The sequence below is a fragment of the Hypanus sabinus genome, chromosome 6 (genome assembly GCF_030144855.1).
Source record: "Hypanus sabinus isolate sHypSab1 chromosome 6, sHypSab1.hap1, whole genome shotgun sequence".
In the NCBI taxonomy this organism is placed as follows: Eukaryota; Metazoa; Chordata; class Chondrichthyes; order Myliobatiformes; family Dasyatidae; genus Hypanus; species Hypanus sabinus.
The window spans coordinates 78,607,607-78,635,477 of record NC_082711.1 but is presented as its reverse complement, the minus strand read 5'-3'; the positions used below and the strand labels follow the sequence as shown (position 1 = coordinate 78,635,477).

The window sequence follows — 27,871 nt, the reverse complement described above, 5'->3', positions numbered from 1 at the left end:
AACAACCTTGCACTCAACAGCAGTAAGACCAAAGAGCTGATTGTGGACTTGAGAAAGTGTGGGATGAGGGAACATGAACCAGTCCTCATAGAGGGATCAGAAGTGGAGAGAGTGAGCAATTTCAAGTTCCTGGGTGCCAATACCTTGGAGGATCTAACCTGGTCCCAACATACTGATACAGCTATAAAGAAGGCAAGACAGCAGCTATATTTCATAAGGAGTTTGAAGAGATTTGGTTTGTAACCTAATACAGTCAAAAACTTCTACAGATGTGCTATGGAGAGTATTCTGACAGGCTGCTACACCATCTGGCAAAGGGCCACAAGAATCACAAGAAAGGGCCACAGGATCACAAGAAGCTATAGAAAATCGTAAAATTAGTCAGCTCAATTATGGATACTAGCTTCCTTGGTATCCAAAATATCCTCAAGGCTCAGAAAGACAATGGCCAGTATTTAGGACCTCCATTACCCATGACATGTCCTTTTCTCATGGTCGTTGTCAGGAAGGAGGTACAGAAGCATAAAGGCAACACTTAGGAACGCGTTCTTCTCTACCATCCAATTCCTAAATGGGCATTGAACCCATGAACACTACCTCACTTTTATTATTTCTGTTTTTGCAATATCTTTAGCTATTTAATATATGTACACATACTGTAATTAATTTATTTTTAACATATATTTACCATTTTGTATTGAAGGAGTCGTGACTGTCACGTGACAGCACTGTCCATTAGCTGGTCGCCACCTGCCAATCAAAGCTTGACCCCCCCCCTCACCCATCAATGCACACCCAGCCATTAGCCCCTTCAATTAGCCTTGTACTTGGCCTCAGGCAATTGGTCTTTGTAATCAGCTTAACTTTGCTGGCACCGAGCCATTGGTCTTCCTATGAATTACCTGGGTGGGACCCTCCAGCCCTGCTGCATATAAAGGGTGCCATGTGTGCTGGACTTTTCTCTTTTTTTATGCAATCCCTGAGGGAGTACCCTGCTTCACCGAAAGAACTGTAGTGGCACTGGGGAAACTGTTGGTGAGTTGTACATTGATTGGGTTGGGAGCATTGATAATTGTCCCTAGCAGCATAAGAACTGTAAGACGGGGTGGGGGGGCGGGTATCGTATTGACTTTTCCCTTGGTGTTGTGTGTGTGTGTGTGTGTGTGTGTGTGTGTGCAAATTCCCACGTGATTTTCCTATGTTAGTAATTGTTCACGTTTTTTTTGTCGATCCGACTGCTGTAAATTGTGCGTGTTGCTTCTGTTGCCATTTTCCCATGTTTGCCCATGTAAATAAAATTCTTTACTACCAAGGCTGCGTGTCCAGAGCCCTTGTCCTTGACACCTATCGAATCTGTTTCCTCACTTACAACACATGCATTGCAATGTACCAGTGCCGCTAAGTTAATAAATTTCACAGCATATGCCGATGATATTAAACCTCATTATGATTCTGATTCTGATATAATGTGGCCCTGCCAATGGTGCTTATCTTCTCAGGATCAATTGAAAATATATTACTAGTTTGTAAAATGCAACATTTATTCAGTCTAAATTTGTGATATCCAAGTCCAACTTTTTGTTTGCTGATGTTCGCCACTGATTCTAATAATGACTTGGGGAGTTTCATTTACAATTCAATATATAAAACAGCACTGTTTTTTTGTGTTAGTACTAATAATCAAATTATGCTTGTAGTGATTTGTTTTACTAATGACGTGGTTTGTTAGTACATTCTTCACATTTCTTTAATATGTTTTACCTACAATGATGATGTCTATAGGCAGGTTTTATTGAAAGAATTTAGTTTACACACTTTAATATTCAAACAGTGATACTGGAATATTTAAGTGAGATCTTGATGTTGGCCTAGAGTAGTTAACCAATGTGTCTTGCTCTGGGTTAGCAGATATTCTGCTGACCCCAGCTCAAGTGACCCAGGTACCATTTGCCCAGAGTTTGTACCCTCTCTCAGGGTTTATCTTGGGAGTTCCAGTCTCAATCCATGTCGTAATGATGCATTGCAGTTGACAGGCTAAGTCCAGTGTAGGTAGGTGGCAGAAACCCAGACTGATGGGCATGTGAGAAAGGTGTCCAAGGTAATAAGAGAATGGGACTAAAGCCATTGCTCTGTGAACTGGCAAGACTAAATGGACTGAATAGCTCCTTCTATGTCAGAAGAAAGTATTAAACAATATAATAAAGGAACTGTTACAGTGTGGACAGTCTGTTGAAGTGAATCGTACAACTTTAAACCAATGTTGTTCTTTCCATAGTTCTTCCTCTCTCTGATACAACAGAGTGCACAGTGTAATAGAATAGACTGTTTGCAAAACAAACCCCACTGTTCCTCATCAATGTTGTTTCCTGTGTCCATAAGTGAAAATACAATGAAGTGAGCCTTGTCCTTTCACTGCTGAAATGGTGTTTCCATTTTAGGTTTCTCCCTGCGAGAAATGTCGCTGTGAACCCAATGGCGATGTGCACTGTTCCGTAGCAGAATGTGCTCAGGTTGAATGTGTGGATCCGGTATATGAGCCAGATCAGTGCTGCCCTGTCTGCAAAGATGGTATGTGCTTTCTCAAAATAACTCCTTCTATTTGCTTCAGTCTTAAGTGTTCATGAGTGTCATTAGTACAACTAATTTTTAAGGAAATTGTTTGCTAATTGGTGATGTTTATCATACATACATACAACTGGTGATATATTCATTATGATTTGGGCATTTCAAAATACAATCAGAAGTCAACTTTTTGAGGAATGTCCACATTCCCATGATTCAAACTTAATGTCATGTACAAAGTTGAATGGTCAGTTATGAATTAACCATGTCATTTTTGTCAGCTTATTTTAGCTGAAGTTTTAGATAAGCTGCCTCATTCATGCATGCTCTTTGAAAGGCAGAGACATCAGTTTGTCAGACCGTATAATTCAGGTCCAATTGCCAAATGGATTTATTGCAAGTAGCAAAATATAAACATAGCAGAACAAGGCTGTTTTGCCAGACAACTGATTTTGCGAAGAAAGAAAACCTCTTTGGACCATTAAAATAGCTTTTAAGAAGCTTTAATCTAATCTTTCGATGAAGGTCAAGCATCTTCTTACCAACATGGTTAAAAAAAACGTGGTTAAACTTTTTAATTTGTTAGGGGTTTGAGTAATCCTGGTAACACCAATATTAATTACCAAAGCTTAATTGCTGCTGAAAGGTTGTTGATAAGCTCTGTTAGTGATCCAATTTCTTGAATCGCTGCCACCAATGTGGTGGAGGTACTCCCATGATGCTGATGTTTACGATATTGCAGGATTTTGAATCAGAGGAAATGAAAGAAAGGTGATGTATCTCCAAATTGGAATGGTTAATTGCTGAAAGAATACTTCCTGTTCTCATAATTTTATATGGATTTGGAGAATCTGCATTCCTGTATTGGTAGTGTGTGGAGCAAATGAAATTTTAATGTAATGAGTGACATGGATAACAGTGGGCTAGGTTACTCTGGCTTGTCTCAAGCTTCAGTGATTTTGGAGCTATGCTCATTCAGGGAAATGCTGAATATTCCATGTCACTTCTGATTTGCACATTATAGGTGATGAAAAAGATTTTGAAGAGTCAGGTATTGCATTACCCACCAACGATGGTCAGCTCTTTCCACCAAGATTTTGGTGATGGAATGAAATGGAGTATCTGACAGACAAAGAGCTCTTGGGAGTCAACTATAATGTCCCAAACAACCCTGATCAAAGTAGTCATTTTTCCCCATTTGGCAGGTTTTTGCCATGATCCTTTTGCAATAAGTGAGTAATCAGTATTAATAATCTTTTTATTCAGAAGTGGATCGACAGTTAATTTTTGTTACCAGGAAATAATTAAATCTGTCTTTTCGCAAAGCCATTTGAAATATCTTAGTGAAACTGTCTTTTTTATGGTGATGCTTATAGACATTTAGCTCCACTCTGTGTGCAAATGCAGTCTTTAATCAGACATCTTCAGTTGGTGGTAGTGGTATGAAGGATGCTATTAATTATTTAATTGAACTATTAAAACTATAGGTGTAATTGAAGATAATAATCAACCAGCTTTTACTAACACAGCTGTTAATAATACCTTATTTTCTGTAGAATTTCATCACATAAATCATTACTGTCCTGTACATTGTTATAATTAAAAAGATTTTTAACTTTATTTCAAGTCTGTGCTTTGAGAGTAATATAGTTGAGTAGAAGTATTCTGAAATTATTAGCACTCCATGATGAAAATCCTGAATAAGACTGGCATGATTTATATCCGCATTCATAGGCTGCTGTAAAGTTCTCTTCTGTTCATTTCAGATAAACATTATCCACTAGGCAAAAAGCACTTGACTAGAAATGGAATTGTTGTCTGGAAAAGCATGCTAATCGACTGGTGAGCAAAAGGCAAGCCATCAGGTTCCATAGAACATATGGCCAAAGGCATTCTATACTATTGCATAGACCCAAAATGATCAAAAGACTCTCGTCCTCCTGTAAACCTGGGGAATGTCGGGGAATGGTCAGCAGACTGGTGATTCAGAGGTTGATGAAGACATCTGGGAGAACTCACAATCTTTTTGAAATAGTGCCTCATAGTTACTTGCAACTACCCAAGAGAGCAGATGAGCCTTCAGTTTATCTTTTATCCGCAACTTCAACAATATGCTATTAATACATTACTTCACAAGGGTTTCAGAACAGATTTCGTGTTCGAGTCTCTAGGGCGGCACTTGAATCCACAACCTTCTGGCTCAAAGACGAGATTGGTTTTATTGTGTAAATCCCAGGTTTTAGCTGGCTTTCTCAATTCTCTGAACAATATTTCAAAGACAGTTCCTTAAATACAAATGTATCATCATTAAGTTCAAAATGAGATATTAATGAAAATTGTTTCACATTTAATCTCATGCCACAGCTAAACATAGAAATAGAAACATGAAAAGGTATGAAAAGCACAGGACCAGGCTTTTCAGCCCGCTGACCATGATGTCAGATTATACTAATCCGATTTGCCTGCACATCCCTGTGTTCCCAACCCGTTCCTGTGACACTCTCACTGTCACTTAAACATTGCCATTGAATCTGTTTCCATCATATCCCCTGGCAGTATGCTCCAGGCACTCTGTGTAAAAAATCCTGCCTTGCACATCTTTAAACATTTTAGTTGCAGCTGTAAATTTCCTATTTATAAATCTAAATGCAGCACAAAATCGAATGTTTCAACTTTCACAAAATTCAAGCGCATTTCCTACCTACCCTGACAGCCATCTATCTGTTTGAATTACCCCCTTCACACATGTATGAGGCAGAGCTTTATTGTGCAATCTTCACAGGTCCCTGTGTGGTGAAATGTCTCTGGATCTCCACAGTTTATTGGTAAACTGTTGACTTCTTCAAAAACCACTCCTGCCTTATCCCATTCAATCCAGTGATTGCATTGATTTGTTAGATCTTAATCTGCATTTTCCTTATTGAGATGGCTGCCCAGACATGACTCATGGCCTGTCTCTTGGGTCAGTTATTACTTAAGGCAGGATTTCTGTAAACAAGAAAGCACCTATCAATGACCCAGAGGGAGCACAAGCAGTTGTTGAAATAGCTTTGCTGCTGCAATACTTAGGAGGCAAAAGGCATAACAGGATCAAAAGAGCATTGGACAGAAAGCTAATTGAACTGTCAGTCAAGATTAAGGCCTTCTGAAAGCGGGTGTCTAGAGGGGTTTTCCACATGTAGCTTTATGTTCCGTTTTCACAGTTACAGTGGATCTACCAGTTTGATCGTCCCAAGAAGGTAGAGATGGAGGAGAGGGGGAATTCACATAGTACTGGGGTATGGGGGTTGGGAAGAGGACAATGACTATCCTAAATGAGAACCATAGGGTGTGAGGGAGAGTATTGATGAGCAGAGGAAAAGGGTAAAGGAGGTCACTAGGATGTTGCCTGGGATGGTTCATTCCAGCTATGGGGAGATACTGGAGAGGTTTATATCTGTTTTCCCTGGGATGGGTGAGGTTAAGCCAGGACTTGATAGATACTTAAAACTGTGAGGCGTATAGAAAGAGTAGATCGCGGGAGGGTTTTTAACCATATCAGAGGTAGATAAAACTAGAGTACATAGATTAAGGTAAAGGATCTGAGGGGAGTTTTTTTCACTCGGAGCTGTGCGTATCTGGAATATACTATTGGAGAGAGTTATGGAAGCAGTCTCTCACAGCATTTAAGAGTTTCATTTTTTTATTTAGAGATACTGTGCAGAACAGGCCCTTCTGGCCCACTGAGCCCCACCGCCCAGCAACCCACCTATATAACCCCAGCCTAACTGCAGGACAGTTCACCGTGACCTACTAACCAGTATGTCTTTGGAATGTGAGCATCCGGAGCAAACCCACGCACTCACGTAAAAACTCCTTACGGACAGCATCATAATCAAACTCTGAACTCCGACACCCCAGGCTGTGATAGCATTGTACTACCCATCATGCTACAATGACAGGAGGTGTCAAGATGAGCACTTGAATAGCCTTGGCATGGGGTGCTGGAGAAAGGGATTTGAAAGCGTGTTCAGTGGTCAGCATGGACTGGGGGGGGGTTGAAAGGCCTGTTTCCATGTGTGTGAGTCCACTTGCAGCCACACAAATTCAGCCACAACTTTTTTCCAGGGAGAGGGCAAGAAAATTTAAGTCAACACAAACAAAATGCTTGAGGAACTCAGCAGGTCAGATATCGTCTATGGAAATGAACAAACAGTTGACATTTTGGACCGAGTCCCTTCTTTAGGACTGGAAAGGAAGGCGGAAGATGCCATAATAAAAAAGGGGGAGGGGGAAGGAGGATTGCTAGGTGAAGCCAGGTGGCTGGGGAGTAAGGAATCTATCGGAGAAGACCATGGGAGAAAGGAAAGGAGGGGCAGCTGGGGGAGTTGATAGACAGGTGAGAAGAAGAGGTAAGAGACCAGAGTGAGGAATAGAAGATGATGGAAGGGGGAAGAAGCAAAATTACTTACCAGAAAAAAAATCGATGTTCATGACATCAGGTTGGAGGCTACTCAGATGGAGTATGAATTGTTGCTCCTCTAAACTGGGAGGCCTGAAAATGGTGCAAACAGATTGTGGCAAAACAAGTTCCCAGGAAGGATGCATGGCTGTGGTAGCAAGTCTGAGTGAATACATAGCTGAAGAATTGGAGGGTAGCTGAGATCACAGAGGGGGAGCAGTGGGAGAGGATCTCTTCGAACTCCCATCAAAGAGAAGATTGAAATTTCTTCAGAGTAATATCACTCAAAGAGACTTTGCAATGTCGTCATAAAAATGAGAAATTCTGCAGATATGAGGAAATCTGCAGATGCTGGAAATACAAAAAACATGGTGGAACGCAGCAGGCCAGGCAGCATCTATAAGGAGAAGCACTGTCGACATTTCAGGCTGAGACCCTTTGTCAGGACTCCTGACGAATTCTGCAGATGCTGGAAATGCAAAGCAAACCCACAAAATGCTGGAGGAACTCAGCAGCGTCTATGGAAATAGAAAAGCAGTCAATGTTTCAGACTGAGACCCTTCGTTAGGACTGGAAAGGAATGGGGAAGACACCAAAATAAAAAGATGGGGGATGGGGAAGGAGAACTACCTGGCAGCTGATAGGTGAAACCAGATGCGGGGGGAAGTGGGGAAGTTGGGAGGGGTGGGATGAAGTGTTTAGAAGGAGGTGTTTAAGTGGTTTGTGGTACGACCCAAAATATTGCAGAAATTGCATTAGCATGGTCCTGAATTGTTTACATGCCCTGCCCAGGTTACAGCAGGGTTCTATTCCAGTGAATTGTTCATATCCCAGACAGTTCACAAGTGAGAAATGCAGCTTAGAACCAAGTTCAGATGTCAGAGATGCCTCTAGTCTGCAGGAGTTGACAAATCCATCCCACTGGTCTGTCAAATGATCATTCATGTGCATAGGCTGCACTTACAATCTGCGGTCACCTAGGTACCTCTTCTATTCCATTCACTTCAACGTTCAACATGTACTTTAAGAATCCCTCACATGCCTCCTTGCAAACTCTAGCCAAGATTTCATGTGAGACTTTTCAACACTGGCTTTCTCTTTGCCACTCTACCAAAGCTGTGACTGGTGAAACACCCGGGCAACAGTTGTATTCACAGTCTCTCCCATCTCAGCCACTGAAGCTTGTAACTCCTCCAGAGTTGTTATAGATCTCTTGGTGGCCTCCCTCACTAGTCCCCTCTTTGCAGTCACTCAGTTTTTGAGGACAGTCTGCTGTAGGCAGATTTACAACGGTACCATATTCTTTCTATTCTTTGATGATTGACTTAACTGTACTCCAAGAGATGTTCAGTGACTTGGAAATTTTCTTGTATTCATCACCTAACTTGTGCTTTTTAAAACGAGTTTGCTGAGTGTTCTTTTGTCTTCATGGTGTAGTTTTTGCCAGGATACTGACTCATCAACAGATGGACCTTCCAGATGGAGGTGTAGTTTCACTACCATCAATTAAAACACCTCAACTGCACACAGGTCTCCCAGAAACAGATCTGTCTAATTATGTGACTACTAAAACCAATTGAGCGCTCCAGTGATGATTTGGTGTGTCACATTTAAGGGGGTGAATACTTGTGTAATCAATTATTTTGTGTTTTATATTTGTAATTAATTTAAATCACTTTGTAGAAATCTCTTTTCACTTTGATAGGAAAGAGTCTCTTTCTTTTCATCAGTGTTAAAAAAAAAACAAATTAAATCTATTGTGATTCAATATTGTAAAACAATAAAACATGATAACTTTCCAGGGGCTGAATTCTTTTTATAGGCACTGTACATAAGGTGGAGATAGGATGGGGAAATAGCACAGAAGAGGTTTTGAGAAAGCATAGATCAGCTGTTATCATATTGAATGGTGGGACAGGCTTGAAGGAATTGGTGGCCTACTCCTGCTCCTGTATTCTTGTGATTTGAGGAAAGTAGTTTCTTGAACCCTATTGGTGCAATCCAGAATTTTTAAACTGAATAACATCACCAACTGGAAGGAAAGCAAGGTTGAAGCATCGGTATCTTCTGACCATTCAAGTTACTAGAAATCTATCTAAACCCAGAGCCACCAATGTGAGGATCTTTGCAATGATCTCTCTAATAAGCCTGAACCTCCTTATGTAATGTGCTTTCACTAAAAGTAGGTGCCCTTTTTCAAGACCACTACAGCTTTGTCCTGGGCAATTTTAACTTTCTGCTGGTTTCTCTATTTTTGCTGTTTCCATGCACCATCACTTTGAGGGAAGGAGAGATATTTTGCAGTTTTATACATATTTTCAGAATTTCCTTTGTTTGAATGCTGCCAAACTGGTAGAGTTCACTATGATACAGCATACACCATTATAATATTTTAAATATCCAATGGAACTTCAGTTCAATGGATTTCTGATTACTGAATGCAGGCATCATAGATAAAGTTATAATTTATTACCATTCTTATGTGCTGAAAAATCGTTGGTGAGACACTTTCTTCTTGATCTCCAAGTGCTTGTAGTGAAGGTACTCCCATAGCACAGCTACATTGGGAGTTCAGGATTTGTATCCAATCATTGAGGACAGCAAAACATTTCCATGTCAGGATAGTGTTTGTTAAGCAAGAGAACCTGCAAATGATGTTGTTCCCAATTGGCTGCTACCGTTGAGCTCATGTCTCAAATGGGTAGCACCAATAGTTGTAGATCCTGATCCTTGCCAGCTTAAGGACTAAGGCAGATAAGCAGTGTGAATGTTGTTGGTTGTATCCTGATGACTTCAGCCAACTGCAACAACAAATATAATTCTTTGATCATGGTTGAGAGTGTGAGGAAAGGGATGGGAGATTAAGCAGTGTTGACAAACTCGTAGTGAACAAGATCATTGGAAGGATATTTAAAATATTGATGAAAGATTTTTGTTTACAGTTTTGTATTTTAGGTTTAATGTTTGAATCAAAGACTTCATTATATTATGGATGGTCATTTATCAAACATATTAACATATTATACTGTGCTTTCTTGCATATTTTTTTCACTTATGGTATTGAATCTGAATTTCCTCAGGGGAGATAATATCTCTGTCTTCACTGCCTTTGAGATCATAGCTACCCAAGGTGAGGGAACTGGTAAGATGCAGAAATGCATCTACTCAGGTTATAGACAGTCTCTGATGTACATTTTAACAATTCTGGCTAAGTACAGAGTGCTAGAATGTTGTTTAACCACAAGACTATTGGAGCCAAAGCACTCTTTATCCTCATTCAGCATTAGATATTACAAGAAAGCAACTGGGAGGAAGAGATGTGGTGAATTTCTTTGTCCCTTAAAAGGTAATACCTGGGGAATTTTTACCCAGTTCCCTGGTTGCACCTGAAATCAGCACAATAGGACTAGGAATCTTACCCATTATTCATTGATACAAAAACATGGAAAAATATGGCAGCTAAGTACAAAGGGAGAATGTGCCTGAATTACTGAAGTATAGTATGGACTCGATTCTTAATCTACTATGATGGACACATCGTTAGAAGATCTGTGTGAATTAGGTTGTGAATAATTGCATCCTCTCTTCATCCCCTATTGCTCCATAGGAAAAACTCCAGAGTCTCTCATACCAACTGTCCATGCATCAGTTAGATCTTCATTCCAATGCTCTACAAGACTCCAGCAGGGTGTGGTATAAGTCTCCTTCTCGAGGATGTGCCATCAAAGTCTTTATGTAATCATCTGTAGTAGTAGTAGCAAAGAATAACTTCAGCCTGTGTACCTGACAGCTGAGTTATCTTTTCCCTTTGCCTGACTGCACACTACTTAAACAGTGTGATGCTGTCTCTCAAGTGTTCTCTACTCTGTGTGAAGTGTCACTATCCAAGTTGGTGGCTGAGAATGTAAGATTGAGTAATAGCATACTCTCTACATTTCCCATTTCCCAGGCTGCTCTTATTTCCTTGTCTGACCAAAAGGAAATTATTGTCTAATTATAAAGAGATAGCTATAGGAATAGTATAATTGGAAAAGGTGTGTGAAATGTGAGAAATGCATTCTTACTGTATCTACAGTTTAAAATTAGATGAGATGGTGAGATGTGAGAAGGAATAGATTTGAGCATACCATCAATTGTTTGCATAGCTTCAGCTATTATCTCTGGCTGCCACCCATGATATCCAGTAGTTGAGGTGTTAGATCTGTGCTAATCCCCTGATGAAGGGTCTCTGCCCAAAACGTCAACTATCTTTTCATTTCCGTAGATGCTGCCTAACCTATTGAGTTCCTCCAGCACCGTGTGTGTGTATATGTGTGTTGCTCTGGATTTCCAGCATCTGCAGACTTTCTTGTGTTTTATCATCCTCACAAAAAGATTTTTAAATCATCCTCAGTGGCAGGTGAGGTACCAGAGGATTGGAGGATGGCCAATGTTCTGCTGTTTAAAAAAAGTCTCTAAACAGAAGTCAAGAAATGATAGGCTGGTGAGTCTGACATAAGTTATTGGAAAGTATTCTGAGGGTCCAGATATATAAGTATTTAGATTGACATGGACTTGCATCATATGCGGGGGTGTTCCCTTCAGTTACCTGATGAGGTAACGATAGCCTTTGGCCAGGAGCAGATGTCGTCAGGTGGTCCCCAATCTTTAGAGTGCTTCAGCCCTCAACCATTATACTCTCCAGTTGGCCTGTCAGCAGTGGTTGCCAAATCAATGCCCATCTGCTCCTGACTTCTAGCACAACTCCTCTCGCCTGCTCCATATCCAACAAGAGGCTCTTACTGCTTCCTCCCCCATCAAGGAAGCAGCTTGGTTCTTGCTCTTTTCATCAAGGTCCAGCGCAGACAGCGACCTCCATGCCGACCTTGCTGGGAACCCACTGCAGCTGATATCCATGGGGAATAGCCACATCGGCCATCCTTTGTCCCTGCACTCCTAAACAAAGCTCTGGTACTTCAGGGTCTTCTCATGAGCTTCCTTGCATCGTTCCTCCTGTGGTACTGTCAGCTCCACCAGGATGATTTTCTTGTCTTCTGTAGATCACAGTACGATGTCTGGTCTAAGTGTGCTCTGCACCACCACCGGAAACTGTAGCTTCCTCCCCACATTGACACTCGTCTCCCATGATTTGGCAGTTTGTAGCAGACTGGATTTATATGGCTGGAGTGACCCTCACCTTGATGAAAATGACTGCTCTGCTTGCCTCTCTGCCAGCCGGTGTCTTTTTACACGTCTCCTGCTCCTCTGTGTCAGCAAGGGACAGCAGGACCTTGTCGTTGCGCCACCTATACCATCCTTGTGTTAAAGCTGTTTTGCATCCTGACAGTCTGTGTGCCAGTGAACCCTGCTGACCACAAAGCTTGCTGTTAGGATCCCCTCTCATGTGTGCAACTGTGATGGTGTAGCGTACATGGACCACAGGAGGAAAGAAATGCAGAAAGGTTCCAGTCTCCAAAGTTCTGCCCAAGTGATCTTGAGCTTGGGAAGATCCCACTTTATCCTGGTCTCCTTTGACCCCCAACTCCACCACTTCCAATACTCGCCTTTCATCTCATAGTTTTGTTTTTCTGAAAAGACCATTTCACCCCTATCTCTCGCACTTGCAGACCCCATCATTGAAAGTTTGCGGAGCCAAGACCTTGCCATCCCAGTGGTAGTGGTTGGTTGCCTCTCTGCCTGGAGGCCTGTGACTAGTTGAGTGCCGCAGGGATCGATGCTGGGTCTTTGTTGTTTGTCATCAATATCAATGATCTGGATGATAATGTGGTTAACTGGATGACAGCAGTTAACCAGACATGATTTGCAGATCACACCAAAATTGTGAGTGTAGTGGACAGTGAGGAAGGCTATCAAGGCTTGCAGAGGGATCTACATCAGCTGGAAAAATGAGCTGAAAATGGCAGATAGAATTTAATGCGGACAAGTGCGAGGTTTTTGCACTTCAGTAGGACCAACCAGGTCTTACAGTGAACAGTAGGGTGCTGAAGAGTGCAGTAGAACAAAGGGATCTGGGAATGCAGGTTCTTAAAGTGGTATCACTGATAGATAGGGTTGTAAAGAAAGCTTTTGGCAGATTGGCTTTCATAAGTCATTGTATTGAGTGCAGGAGATGGGATGTTAGGTTGAAATTGTACAAGATGTTGGTGAAGCCTCATTTGGAGAACTGTGCAGTTTTGGTCACCTGCCTCCAGGAAAGATGTAAACAAGGTTGAAAGAGAAAATTTACAAGATGTTGCTGAGTCTGGATGACCTGAGTTATAAGGAAAGATTGAATAGGGTCAGACTTTATTCCTTAGAATGTAGAAGATTGAGAGGAGATTTGATAAAGCTATACAAAATTATGAGGGGTATAGATAGGGTAAATGCAAGCAACTTTTTCCATTGAGGTTGGGTGGAACTACAACTAGAGGTCATGGATAAGGGTGGAAGGTGAAAAGTTTAAGGGGCACATGAGGGGAAACTTCTTCACTCAGGGTCATGAGTGTCTGGAATGAGCTGCCAGCACAAGAGGCACATGCAAGCTCAATTTCAACATTCAAAAGAGGTTTGGATGGGTACATGGATGGCAGAGGTATGGAGGGCTATGGTCCAAGTGCACGCCGATGGGCTGAAGGGCCTGTTTCTGTGCTGTACTTCTCTGACTCTATACATCTGCTATTGCTTACAGTATATCAGTGGTGGCAGGGAACGGAGGGAGAATTATCTTAGTGAATGTTCTGCAATTAACTCTGGCGAAGTTTGAATAGCTGGCGGTGTGTGCAAGTTAAGAGACATGGTCTGAAGCATTCAAGTGTACTTACCACACCCTGTTGAGTTTTTGTAGGTTGCTTGGGAAACTGAAAGGTCTGAAGGTAGGTACATCACTTGGACCAACAGAGCCACCCCAGAACCAGAATCAGAATCGGGTTTATTATGTGATGTGAAATTTGTTAATTTAGCAGCAGCAGGTCAATGCAATACGTAAGCTAACAGAGGGAGAAAAATAATAATAAATAAAATAAAAGATAATAATAAACAAGTAAATCAATTACACGTATTGAATAGATTTTTTTAAATGTGCAAACACAGAAATACTGTATATTTAATAAAAAAAGAGATAGTGTCCAAAGCTTCAATGTCCATTTAGGAATCGGATGGCAGAGGGGAAGAAGCTGTTCCTGAATTGCTGAGTGTGTGCTTTCAGTATCTGTATCTCCTACCTGATGGTAACAGTGAGAAAGGGGCATGCCTTGGGTGCTGGAGGTCCTTAATAACGGGCGCTGCTTTTCTGAGACACCGCTCCCTAAAGATGTCCTGGGTACTTTGTAGGCTAGTACCCAAGATGGAACTGACTAGATTTACAACCTTTTGCAGCTTCTTTCGGTCCTGTGCAGTTACCCCTCCATACCAGACAGTGATGCAGCCTGTCAGAATGCTCCCTTTGAGTGTATTTGTTGACATGCCAAATCTCTTCAAACTCCTAATAAAGTATAGCTGCTGTCTTGCCTTCTTTATGACTACATCGATTTGTTGGAACCAGGTTAGATCCTCAGATTTTGACACTGAGGAACTTGAAACTGCTCACTCTCTCCACTTCTGATGCCTCTGAGGATTGGTATGGGATCCTTCATCTTACTCTTCCTGAAGTCCACAATCAGCTCTTTCATCTTATTGACATTAAGTGCCAGGTTGTTGCTGTGGTACCACTCCACTAGTTGGCATATCTCACTTCCGTACACCCTCTTGTCACCACCTGAAATTCTACCAACAATGGTTGTATCATCAGCAAATTTGTAGATGGTATTTGAGCTATGCCTAGCCACACAGTCATGTGTATACAGAGAGTAGAGCAGTGGGCTAAGCACACAGCCCTGGGGTGCACCAGTGTTGATCGTCAGTGAGGAGGATATGTTATCACCAATCCGCACAGACTGTGTCTTCCGGTTAGGAAGTCGAGGATCCAATTGCAGAGGGAGGTACAGAGGCCCAGGTCCTGCAACTTCTCAATCAGGATTGTGGGAATGATGGTATTGAATGCACCCTCTCTGCCTACCTGCTTGTCCTTTCGATAAAATATTTATCCTTGGATGTTAAGCTCTGAACTATAATCTTCCCTTGGCACAATTCAGTGATACCCACAAAATACTACTTGCCAATTTCTAACTGTGCTACAAGTTCTACCTTATTCCATATACTGTCTGCATTTAAACATACCACCTTCAGTCCTGTATTCATCACCATTGTTAATTTTGTCCCCCTTTTACTTTGCATTTCATTTCCACTGACTGCTATGTTGCCCTATCATCAGCCCCTCCTTGCTGGCTGTCTCACTATAGTGCCTCTGTTTGTAAACCAACTGCCTCCTCAGCCTTATCATTCCAGTTCCCCCCCACCCCCGCCAAATTAGTTTAAACCCTCCCAAACAGCTCTTGCAAACTTGCCCACGAGGATATTGGCCCCCTCAGGTTTGGGTATAATCCATCCCTTTTGTAAAGGTCATACCTTACCCAAAAGAGATCCCAATGTTCCAGAAATCTGAACCTCTGTACCTTGCACTGATTCCTCGGCCGCACACTTATCTGCCTGTACCCTCTCTGGCGTGTGGCACAGTCAGCAATCCAGAGATTACTATAGCAGCAGTCCTGCTTTTCAGCTTTGTACCTAGCTCCCTAAAATCTTCCTTCAGGACTTCCTCGCCTTTCTCTACCTATGTCATTGGTGCCAATATGTACCAAGACTTCTGGCTGCTCACTCTCCCCCTATAGAAAGCCTGAGTCTCCCGGAGGAGCCAAGTTAATATGTTCTCGGAGGAGCTGCAGCTCAGGGCACCTGGTGCAGATGTGGTTGGCTGGGAGGTTGTAGGTCTCCCAGAATTCCTACATAATGCAGAAAGAATACAACACTGCGCCCGCAGTCATTCTCACTGCTCTGACAAGGAATGAAGAATAAAGAAGCAAAAATTTAATGGATACTTACCTCACCGAAGTCTGATCCCACCTGAGCCTGATGAGCCAAAGCCAGAGCTTCTAGAACTGGCCCACTCACACAATGGCCTGTCTGTTTGCACCTGCTTTATTTTTGTTCTCCCCTGCTAATGAATCCTGTGCACTAATTGGCTGCAGTTTAAACTCCAGAAACTTCTAAAGTGCTGTTTTTTTAATTCTTCAAGCATTGTCCTGTGTGATGTCACTTCTTTTTCACTGACTGCAGGGAAAACATGATTGCCTCAATGTCATATCTCATCTCTAATGTATGCAGTTGCTCGAACTTGGTAACACATTATTCAGGCATCATTCTTGGAATCTTTCTAAAGCTATCTTCATTATCATTTTTGAGCTTACCCCACTGTTTTTGTTAATATGTTGTATTTTCAGGCTCATCCAGATGAACTCCTGCAGTAATATCCAGGAGCTGAGTTGGCTGATATCCAGTAACACGTGTAAGGGATGACCCCAAGCATGGAGCACTTTTCCTTGATGTCCATTAAATCCATTTTTACCAGGGCTCCTAGATGCCATACTCTGTCAGAGTCAAAGGCAGTCCCTCTCCTCTGGAATGTGGAATCATGGCTGTGAGGAGTTCTGAGCTTCTAGGAAAACAGCAAGGCATGGAAATTTATGTTGACTCTCCCTTTCTTGCCACAAACAATGTTCCAGTTCTCTGGCTTCAGGATGTAGTGTATTCATTCCGATATCTTTTTAGAAAGGCATTGCTCCTCGTCGAGGTGCATATTGGAGAAATATTCTTAAACAATTTTAGTAGACAGGGACTCCTGCTGATGAAGTAATTTCTGGTTTAAGTAATTTCTACTTGTGTATTGCATTTCTGCATATCTAAGGAAGAAATGCATCGTGGAGTGTGAAATTGATCATTACTGGCATCCTGAAAGCGCAATAGTAAGTCTGCAGTATATTTCTCATAACTCCAAAATTCCCCAATATCGCCACTTTCTATAACAGTTGATGTAAAATAGACTAGCTATTTCATTGTACATCCTTGTCCAATTTCACCCTCCCTCTACACTTGATAATACATTTTGCTAAGAAGCCATTGGAAACTGACTGCAAAAGGATTTTACTGAGAATTCCCAGCAGGATAAGTTATTCCTGAGACTTAGGAAAGAGGCTTTGAGTATTCTAAGATCTAAACCTGCCTGAAAAACAAAGTGCCCTTCAAAAGATTCCATGTATATGATGATTGTTTTTATTTTCTATTTGTGACAGCGCATTAATGTTTTATAAATGTTTACCTTGCTCTAACCAAAAGCTGTTGCCAGGTTCTTTGCATTTTCAACATACTATCTGATTGATTTCCTTAGTAATTTCAAATGCTTGACCTCTACACTCAGCTACACAGTCATAGAGAATAGCTGAGCTCTATAAGTTTCTATTCAAAGCTCTATCACTTGCACTAACAATCATTCTAATCTACTGATCTTGCACTCTAACACAAAGTAGTCGCAACACACAAAAGGATGAAAATCTAAAGGTTCTAGTAGTTCTATTCTAGATGGAGCAGGAATCTGAATCTAATGATTTAGGTTCCCCTTAGTGCAGGAAGTAGATAATAAAGCAGATGTAAGTATCCAGGTTAAAGAGCCTACAATCGACTGAAACAACAAATAATTGTCAAGAGCTCCGTGGCTCTATCATCAATACGCCTATAAACTTGAAGTAGTCAATCACATTCAATGATCAGCCCTGCGTTACTTGTTTCCTATTTAGAAACATAGAAACTGGGTGCAGCTCTAGGCTATTCGGCCCTTCGAGCCTGCACCGCCATTCAGTATGATCAGAACCCTGTACCTGCTTTCTCTCCATACCCCCAATCCCTTTAGCCACAAGGGCCATATCTAACTTCCTCTTAAATACAGCCAATGAACCGGCCTCAACTGTTTGCAGGGTCACTTATTATCTGTTAATGCCATTCCTTTTCTTTCAGTAGAGGCACAAAAACAGTTCCGCAAGCTCATAACCAATTAGTGACTATCTGTAACAATGACTCATTAGAACCTCAAGTAATAAATTATTTTGTTATCAATGTTTTACTGAAACACATAATACATCTGGTGATTGCTCATGAAAATTCATAATCAAGCTAGTGACATTAGGCATGGTTGAGAAAATTATTACATTGCTCTACTTCCATACCAAGGAATTCACTCCATCAGTCCAATGGGTCATCTTCATTTCAGGCAGACTGATTTTCAAGATGTAAAACCACCATGAGCCCATATTGCATGCTGGGGAAGCACAGGAGGATTTTGCTGACTCTATATAAATAACTTTCCTTATTTCTTCCTTAGTCCTGTCAAATGTGATAAACTTCTTTTCAGATTTACAGAACAACGTTCTACCATGTTTTCAATCGTGGAATGTAGATCATTAGCAAACTCAATGGGTCAAATGGCCTAATCCTGCTCCCGTGCCTTATGGTTCTATAAGTTTGACAAGTTAAGTTCCGCTACCCTTGATTACAAATAGTTTACTGGTTGCTATGCTGTCCAATCTTTATGGCACCTTGGTATGCACAGATTGTTGTTTCCCTTTGTAAACTGTCTACAGTGCTAAATGGAGTAATCAATAGTGAGCATCTTTATTTTGGAACATCCGGAAAACAAAAGGAAGGCTTTCATTTATATAGCGCCCACTTAAATAGATATGCTTTAATTCTAATGCCTTCATTGTAATAAGAGTAGGAGCACTTCATAGCCAGTGATGTATCTCAGGTATGGCATGTGCCCTGGGCGCTTCTGAGCGGTTTCTATTAAAATCAGACAAGCCATCCTCGGATAGTGGGTAGTGGGAAAAAGCATTTTCTTCAGATGTATAATCTGTCTGATTATCGTGGGTGAGAAGCACTAGGATGGCCTTATTTCAGAGCATTGTGTAAGAAAACCATGAAGCATTTCTTCATGAAGGATGGAAGAGACAAAAGTCACTGAGGAAGCCAAGAAGTTGAGCAAGTTTTTCATGCCCTTCTTTGAAAAGCCTGGAACAAGTAATTCAACATGTTGCATGGAGTCGTCTGCACCTGCTACAAGTTTGTTAGAATCTGCAGATGGATCAAGTACAAATGCATCACAAGCCGAGGAGGAAGTCTAGTCAGATAAATCTGAGTATGACGAGATTAAGAGTGAATCTACCACAGAGAACGTGGACATGACAGGAGGGGAAGAAGGTGGTGGTGGCGATGTTGAGTTTATTGACGAGATTTTACCTGAGGAGATTGAGCCTGATGACACTGAACCTAGTGAACTGGATGGTGTCAAAGAGCTGTGAACTGTCATACCAGAAGTGATTGACAGCATGATATCGGACTTTCTGAATTTCGACAAGGATACTGGAAAAGCAATTCTGCCTGATGTGTTGAGAACAGAAATAATAAAGCTGGGTTGGAAGTATTTCCAGAGCACTGAGAGGCCTTTCCTACCAACAAATAACCGCTCAATGAACAAAACTTGATTCAGGAGGAAATTGGGAAATGGTCGTGGTGAAGGAAGTGACTTGCTCATGGCTGGTCTATTCCCCTTCTAAAATGTCTGCATTTTGTATTTGTTGTCTCCTCTATTCCTGTTCAGACCATCAATCCTCATTGGAACAGGAAAGTGGATTCAACCATTGGAAAGCACCTGAAAGGATTAGTGTTCATGAAAATGCCAAGAATCATCGGGAATGCTTCATACAGTGGAAAGAAATGGCAAGAAATTTAGCTGGAAACAAAGAAGTTATTTACGCGGTATTTCAGTCACAGATTGAGAAGGAAAAGCAGAAGTGGCGTGACATCTTGACGAGAATCCTTCACTACATAAAATTCCTTGCGACTCAGAACGTGGCTTTGCGAGGACACGGAGTCACTTCAGCTTTCCTTAGCTTACTGAAACTACTGGCCATCTTTGACCTTGTCATAAAAGAACACCTCACTCATTTGGAAAGTCATCCTGGATCCACGTCTTATCTTTCAGTGGGTGTCCAGAATGAATTCATCCACATGATGGCATCCACTGTTCGCCAGAGTTTACTGAGAAGCATTTGTAAAGCCAGGTACTATGTTCTGGTGTTTGACTCGACTCCTGATCAGGCACACCGTGAGCAGATGTCAAAAGTAGTAAGGTATGTGAAGTTGATTTTGAGAGGAAAACAGTCCACGTTAGAGAGTCCTTCCTTGGTTTTACCCAGATAAGCCAGAAGGATGCTGAGAGCTCGGTTGAAGACATCTTGAAACAGCTAGAGAAGGATGAAATGAAGCTACAAGATTGTCGGTCACAGTGCTATGACAACACTGCTGTGATGGCTGGACACAGAAGTGGTGTTCAACAAAGAATAAGTGAGAAAAACAATCTGGGAGTGTTTGTGAATTGCAACAATCACTCACTCAACTTGGTGTACATGCAGCCAAGCAGGATACAGTGATGGTCACGATTTTTGGAACCATTGAAACACTCTACATGTTTTTCTCTCGTTCAACACAGCGCTGGGGAAAAGCTCAAAAATGCCGTGCCTGTGGTTAAGTTGGAGTCAGAAACCAGGTGGAGTGCAAGGAAAGAAGCAGTAAACCTTGTCCACTAGTACCTCGAGATATTTCAAGTTCTCCAGGACGTGATAGACAATGAAAATGAGACAATGACAAATTCTCTGTCAAGAATGGAATATAGAAGTTGAAAGATGTCAGAGTCGAAAGAAAGGAATGGCTGATGAGAACTCGAGAGACGCTGGGTTAACAGCTGAGGGGGAAGTGGAAAGAGTCGTGAAGGGAACACTGGACTGTTTTCACAGAGAATTGGATGAAAGGTTCACTCATTTGCACAACACTGACGCCAAGTTTGGGTTCCTTCTCAATGTCAAGGGACTGTGTTCCAGTGCCAGCAGTAATGACCTAAAGAAGAAATGCGAAAATTTGGGCAAGTTGTACAGCTCTGATGTTGATGGACAGCAGCTATATAAATAAATTTTGGATTGCAGAATGTTGCTATCAAGGCGGGTCAACATGAAAATATCAAGACCTGAAGAGCTTTTTGAATTTATTGTTCAGTATGGAGATGTGTGTCTTCACTAATCTTTGCATTGCTATTCAGATAATGCTAACCATTGCAGTTTCCATCGCCAGCTGTGAGAGATCATTCAGCAAGTAAAAAGTAATACTTTCGTATTTTAGAGCCTGCATGGGTCAAGGCAGACTCTGTGATCTTGCTCTGCTGAGTGTAGAAAGAGAAGAAATTGAAAAAATGACTTTGATCACATCACAGACCAATTTGCATCAGTGAAAGCAAGGAAGGTGTAGTTATAATTTTCATGTAGTGCCATAATTTGTTAATTAAAAGATTAATGAGCTTGATTTGTATTTTGAGCTGATTATGGTAAAGTTATTTAAAAGATGAATGTCAGATGTTTGAACGGGCTCAATTTCAGTGCTTGCCATAGGCACTGTTTTCCGCAGATACGCCCCTGTTCACAGCTAGATCCTATAAATAGGAATATAACAACTAAATAACCTATCCTAATATTGTGGTATAACAGATTAATATCAGTCTTCTCCATTGTATATGCAGAGCATCCCAGGTTAAGTCCCCAGGATTACGGACACCCTCCACATACAATCAAGTGCCCATAACATTGTGATATTCAGAAGTACAACCTATACAATATGTACTACATATACCTGTTCATATAAACAGAGCTCGTGTTTTCTCTCTCTCACTTTCAATAATTGTTCTTTGATATCAATCTTAGATACGTTTGATGCCAGTTACAGTATTGTGGGGGTATGTGGATCATATCAAGTGATTTTTGTGTCTATCCAACTAACGGACAAAACTGACTTACGGACGCCTGTAAAGCTGGAACCTGGTTGTGTCTGGGGGAGATGTCTGTGTATCTATAAGATCTGCGTGTACCATGTTACTTGTCCTTTGATACATTGTTGTGCTAGACACAACTGTCCATGAGAGTTTATCGCTTTGAATCAAAAGCGGAATCAGGGTTATTATCACTGATACTTGATGTAGTGTTGAGGTGAGGAGAGAACTGAGGTTTGTGGCAGCAATACAGTGCTAGTCATAAAAAATACTATAAACTACCATAACAAATATAAATATAACGAACTAAATAAATAACAGAAGAGGAATAGCGAGGTAGTGCTCATTGGTTTATGGACCGTTAAGAAGCTGTTCTTAAAATGTTGAGTGCGGATCATCAGGCTCCTGTACCTCTTCCCTGATGGTAGTAATGAAAAGGCATATCCTAGGTGTTGAGGGTCCTTAATGATGGATGCCATTTTCTTGATGCGTTGTATTTGAAGATGTACAGTAAGGGCATATTATTAGAACAACTACTATTCTCATGTTTTTTTCTCCCTCTGCACATTGGGTGTTTGATATTCTTTTTTTATATGGGCTCTTTAGGGTTTCTTTGTTTCGTGGTTGAACGTTAGGAAACAAATCTTAAGGTTATGTAATGTATACATACCGTGATAATAAATGTACTTCATAGGGTTTTGGACTAAAATGTCAACCGTTTATTCTTCTTGATAGATGCTGCCTGACCTGCTGAGTTACTTCTGCAATTTGTGTTGCTCTGGATTTCCAGCATCTGCAGAATTTCTTGTGTTTATTAAAACTTAGACTACTGTTAATTATCTCAGTAAGTAATACTAACAAATATCAGTCACTATATTGACATCAGCTTTTGGATCTTGTGTTTAAAGGAGTGATTCAGTTCAGTCCGGTAATAGATGGGATCTCCAAGATCAGCAGAGATGATGGCAGGCAGTGGATGTGTTTCATATACTGGTGAAATGTGAATAGAAAACAGATTTGCCTCAATCACTTGCCCCATTTATGCATCAGGTTAAACAATATTCTTGAGGACACATTACACAACCATTAGCATTAAGAAGTTAAGACCATTCCAGGTGTCGGGGCTGGAGGCAGATGAGATGCCAGTGAGGACCATCAACCCTGGACAAGATTTTATGCAACCGCACTGAGAAAACCCTAAAGAAACATTTTAATCTGGCACCTTGAGAGATTTTTGAGAGGTACAGGTTCTAATCATGCAACTAGGGACCAGAGGAAATAGATTATAAGTAGTGGCCTGGATGAAAACATTGGCAAAACAGTCTAATGTCCAGATGTGGTGGGATCATTTGGTGTGCGGACTAACAAGGGATAAAATTCATTTGAAAGCATCTGATGCACTGCACAGGAGCATGAGAGTATGGCATCAGTATGGAGATGATATACAAAAATACTGATTTTGACGTGATTCTGAAAGTGGGGAGTGAGCTCAGGAAATGTCCTCTTCTTCACTACTGAATCCTCTGGCAACCTTAAGTGGATTTTATGGGAAACCCAAGATGGCTGCAGGTCATGTAGAAGACGTGGATAACACTGGTGTCAGTGGAGTCAAAATACCTTTTTAAAAAGGCCTGCTACCACAGTTGTCACATGGTAGGCAATACTGCATGAGGCGGCAAGTCCCTGAATGAAATGCTTACATTTAGTTAGTTTAATTATAAGGGAGTGAAGCTATAGAACAGTCTTCAGAATCAGAATCGGGTTTATTATTAACTTAGCAGCAGCGGTTTAATGCAATACATCATCTAGCAGAGAAAAAAATAATAAATAAGTAAATCAATTACAGTATACATACAAAATGCTGGTGGAACACAGCAGGCCAGGTGGTATCTATAGTGAGAAGTGCTGTCGACGTTTCGGGCCGAAGGGTCTGAGGAACTAAAAAAATGGCCGCCTTGCTATTGAAGAGATTGAGCAGCCTTCTACGCTTTGGAATTCATGATAGGCCACCAGTCAGATATGCTTGAGAGACATCAGGAAGTCTCTAGCTCACAGACACTACAAGCCAAGGCTACAGGTATGGCTCCAACAACATAGCTAAAGAAAGCAATAATTTGATGGCTACAGTAGAAATATCTGGGATGGTGAAAGGAAGTATAATATAGCATAAAAGTGCAGTAGATACAAGCAACATCCATGATCGGGAGGTAGATTTTGGAAAGTTGCAAAAACAATGTTGTTTTCATGGGTGACTTGATCTTCCCTAATATTGATTAGCACCTCCTTAGTGCAAAGGTTTGTATTGGACAGACTTTGGTAGGTGTGTCTGTGAAGGATTTCTGACAGAATGTGGAAAAATCAACAGAAGGAGAGGCCATACCGGATCTACTAATAGGTAATGATCCAGTTCAGATGACACAAGTGACCACAACTTCCTGACATTCACCAAAGCTTTTGACAGGGATAGGAGTGGATAATGTGGAAAAGTATTTAATTGGAGGAGGGCAAAATGTGATGCTATTAGGCAGGAGCTTGGGAGCATAAACTGAGAACAGGTGCATTCAAGGGAGTGCACAATGGAAATGTGAAAGTTGCCGCAGGAGCACTTGCATGGGGTTTTCACACATTTGTTTTATTAAGGCAGTGAAAGGATGAAACTAAGGTTGCCAAGAGAAGCTGAGTAAAGTCAAGGCAAAGAAGGAAGCATAATTAAGATTTTTAAGCAAGGATCAAACAGGACACAGAGTTACAAGGTAGCCCAGAAGGAGCTTAGGACAGCTGGAAAGTGACATGAGAAGACCTTGATGAATAGGGTTAAGAAAAACTCCAAGGCAATCTACACATACAGTTCATGAAAAACAAAAGAATGACCAGGCTGAGGGTAGGAATAAATGAGGAACCACATGCCTGCAGACAGAGGGTGTAGGGGGGTGATAAATAATAAATGCTTTGCTTCGGTATTCACCAGTGAAAGGGAGATTAATGAATGTGAGGACAGTTTACAACTGTTGTACAGCATTAAACATGCTAGAACTTGTTGTCATTAATGAAACCCCATGGTTTCCTTGGCTCTGTGAGTATAGGGAAGACGACCTCTGGCCCTGCCAAACTTGGGAGATTGAGGTGCTCTCCCACCTCAAACCCCGTTTTGTGTGGATGGTGTGTAATATGAGTCTTAATTTGACTAAAAGGTTAGTAAAGAAAAGAACGGAAAAAAGGGCCCGTTTCAGTGAACAGTCAAATGTGCACAAGTTGGAGCTCAAAGTTTCTCCGTAGTCACCGTTCCTCAATCGATCTCGACCCTGGCTTTGTCGAATCAGTCTTATTCCGGGTTGAATCCTATGACCACTTCTCTCCTGTGTCTTCCCTCTTGATCTCCTCTCGAAATAAAAGCCCCAAGCCCAACCTTAGTTACCCTCACCAGAGAGACTTCCCCTTAATTTGACCATCCTAATTGGATGACACACATTTCTCCTCATTTCTTATTTCTAACAATGGGCTTGGCAATAATCTTTGACCTTCACTGGGCACAGGAGTACTACCAGAAGATTGGACAGTGTCAAATGTTATTCCTTTATTCAAAAAAGCCAATAGGGATAATTGTGCGAATTAGACACCAGTGAATCTTGCATCAGTGGTGGGAAAACTATTGGAGAGGATTCTTAGAGACAGGATTATTTGGAGAAGCATAGTGTGATTAAGATTAGTCAGCGTGGCTTTTTGAGGGGCAGGTCATGCTTCACAACCGTGATTGAATTCTTCAAGGAAGTGACAAAACAAATTGATGAAGGCAGAGCAGTTGATGTGCTACATAGCAAGGTGTTTGACAAGGTTCCCCATGATGGGCTCATTCAAAAAGGATTTTCCCTAGTTTCCAAGGCATGGGAGCGAGGGAAATTTGGATGCTTGGATTCAGAATTGGCTTCTCCATGGAAGGCAGAAGATGATAATAGATGGAACATATTCTGCCTGGAGCCAGTGAACAATGGTGTTCCACAGGGATCTGCTCTGGGACCCCTGCTCTTTATTATTGTTATAGATGATTGAGGAAGTGGAAGGGTGGATTAGGAAGTTTACAGATGACACAAAGGTTGGTGGTGTTGTGAATAGTCCAGATGGTTGTTGTAGGTTACAGTGGGACATTGAGAAGATGCAGAGCTGGCTAAGAAGTCGCATATGGAGTTCCATCTGGAAAAGTGTGAAGTGATACATTTTGGAAGTTCAAACTTGAAGGCAGAACTCAAGATTAATGGCAGGATTCTTAGTGTGGAGGAACAAAGGGATCTTGGGAAAATTGCCACACAGGTTGATAGGTGGTTCAGAATGCTCAGTGTGTTGTCTGTCATTAGTCAGGGCTATTGAGTTCAAGAGCCATGAGAAAATATTGCAGCTCTATAAAACTGGTTAGACTGCACTTGGAGTATTATGTTCAGTTTTGATCGCCTCATTATAGAAGGATGTGGAAGCATTAGAAAGGATGCAGAGGCAATTTCCCAGCATACAGCCTGGATTTAGAGAGTATGTTTATGATAAAAGTTTGAGCAAGCTAGGGCTTTTCTCTTTTGAGTGATGAAATATAGAATTGACTTGATAGAGTGGACAGCCAGGGTGGAAAAGGGTAATTTTTTTCATGCAGAGGGTGGTGGGTGCATAGAACATGCTGCCAGGGGTAGAGGTAGAGGCAGAGATATTAGGGACATTTAGGAGACTCTTAGACAGGCACATGGATGAAAGAAAAATGGAGGGTTATGTGAGAGGGAAGTTAGAAGTTCGGCACAGCAGTGTATGCTGAAGGGCCTGTGCTGTTCTACTTTCTATGAAGGCAGCTAAGCTGATCAAGATGGCAGTTGTGATCCACTGGCTCCGTGACGTAAGGAATTCAGACACTGCCCATCTGCTAAACGATATGAAGCACAAGGTGAAAAGGGAAAGAACCAGCTAAATGCAAGACTTTCATGGGGGAAGCTACATCAGCAATTTGGCTGGAGCATTCAGACGTTGCAAACTAAGGAAATTGAAGGAATGTCATTGAGTATTGGGTCAAGGGCTGTGATGAAGCTGAGTGATGACTAATGCGTACTCCAGGGTGAATTTGCAATGAGAGTGTATAATATCAAGAGATGCACCTTCAGTGATGTAAAGAGAATACTAAAGACATTCTTCAAGAGTCATAATTCACAGTATTAATTGGTTGAATTTCTAACAGTAAATGCTATAGATGGATCTATTTTAGTTTAAGTCATAATTGATGCTGGTATCGTATTATGATGGAGGTGAAATACTAAAAACAAAGGGATCCCTGCTGAGACCAGTCCAAGGCTCCAGAACAGATCTGTAAAGTGAAAAAACAGGCCAAAGAATCAGATCCAAGTGAGGTATCTCTGAAAAGACGTACATGGCTAGTGGAAAATCTTCTGCTATGAGTAACTGAAATAAAGGCATCACTTGGACAGTTACCTAATATGTTCAGTACTCGGGGACTACACACTATTTTTAATGCCAAGCAACTTAAAGAAAGATTTTGTAGACTATATAATGTGAGACAGCTGTTCACAGAAGCTTCAGGAAAACTTGAGTTTATAAACAAGCAAAGTCAGTTCAGATGGAGAGATGTGGCTCTGGGAGTTCCAGAAAAGACTTCTCCTTCCAAAGTTAGAGCCCTAGAGACGAGCCTCAGCCAAAAAGAAAAGTATGTTCAACATTGTACATTCCCTTACTATAGCACCAGGTTTTCTGTACCCAGTCTCTGGAGTGCAAGTTCAACTTTGAAGCTTCTGCCTGAGACATAGCCAATAAAAGAAAAGTCAAAGACATTTAAAGCTAATGATGCATATTTCTCTGACTTTACTAATTCCCTTTTATTTTGAATTGGCATTTAACTTTCACCTTTCATACTTCATTCTACATCTCTTTAGTGTTCTGCATTTTAATATCCTTGAATAAATATTCTGCCAATTTTTTCCAAAATTTTTCCAAATATTAAAGCCAGGTTCAAAAAGAGTTTATAAAAACAAAGAAAAGACAAAAGCCAATGCAAAAAGTAACATAATTATGTGGCCTGTATATTTTTGCATTTTCCTTTACCCACAACCTGG

General features: G+C 41.2%; 1 protein-coding gene across 1 annotated transcript in view; it reads left to right on the top strand.

Annotated features, from left to right (window-relative positions):
• Positions 1–27,871, top strand: part of vwc2 (von Willebrand factor C domain containing 2) — a 158,187-nt gene that overhangs the window by 73,117 nt on the left and 57,199 nt on the right. The window contains exon 3 of the mRNA XM_059971461.1: positions 2,439–2,568. Within this exon, the coding sequence (XP_059827444.1) occupies positions 2,439–2,568 (130 nt within the window). The remainder of the gene's footprint in view (positions 1–2,438; positions 2,569–27,871) is intronic.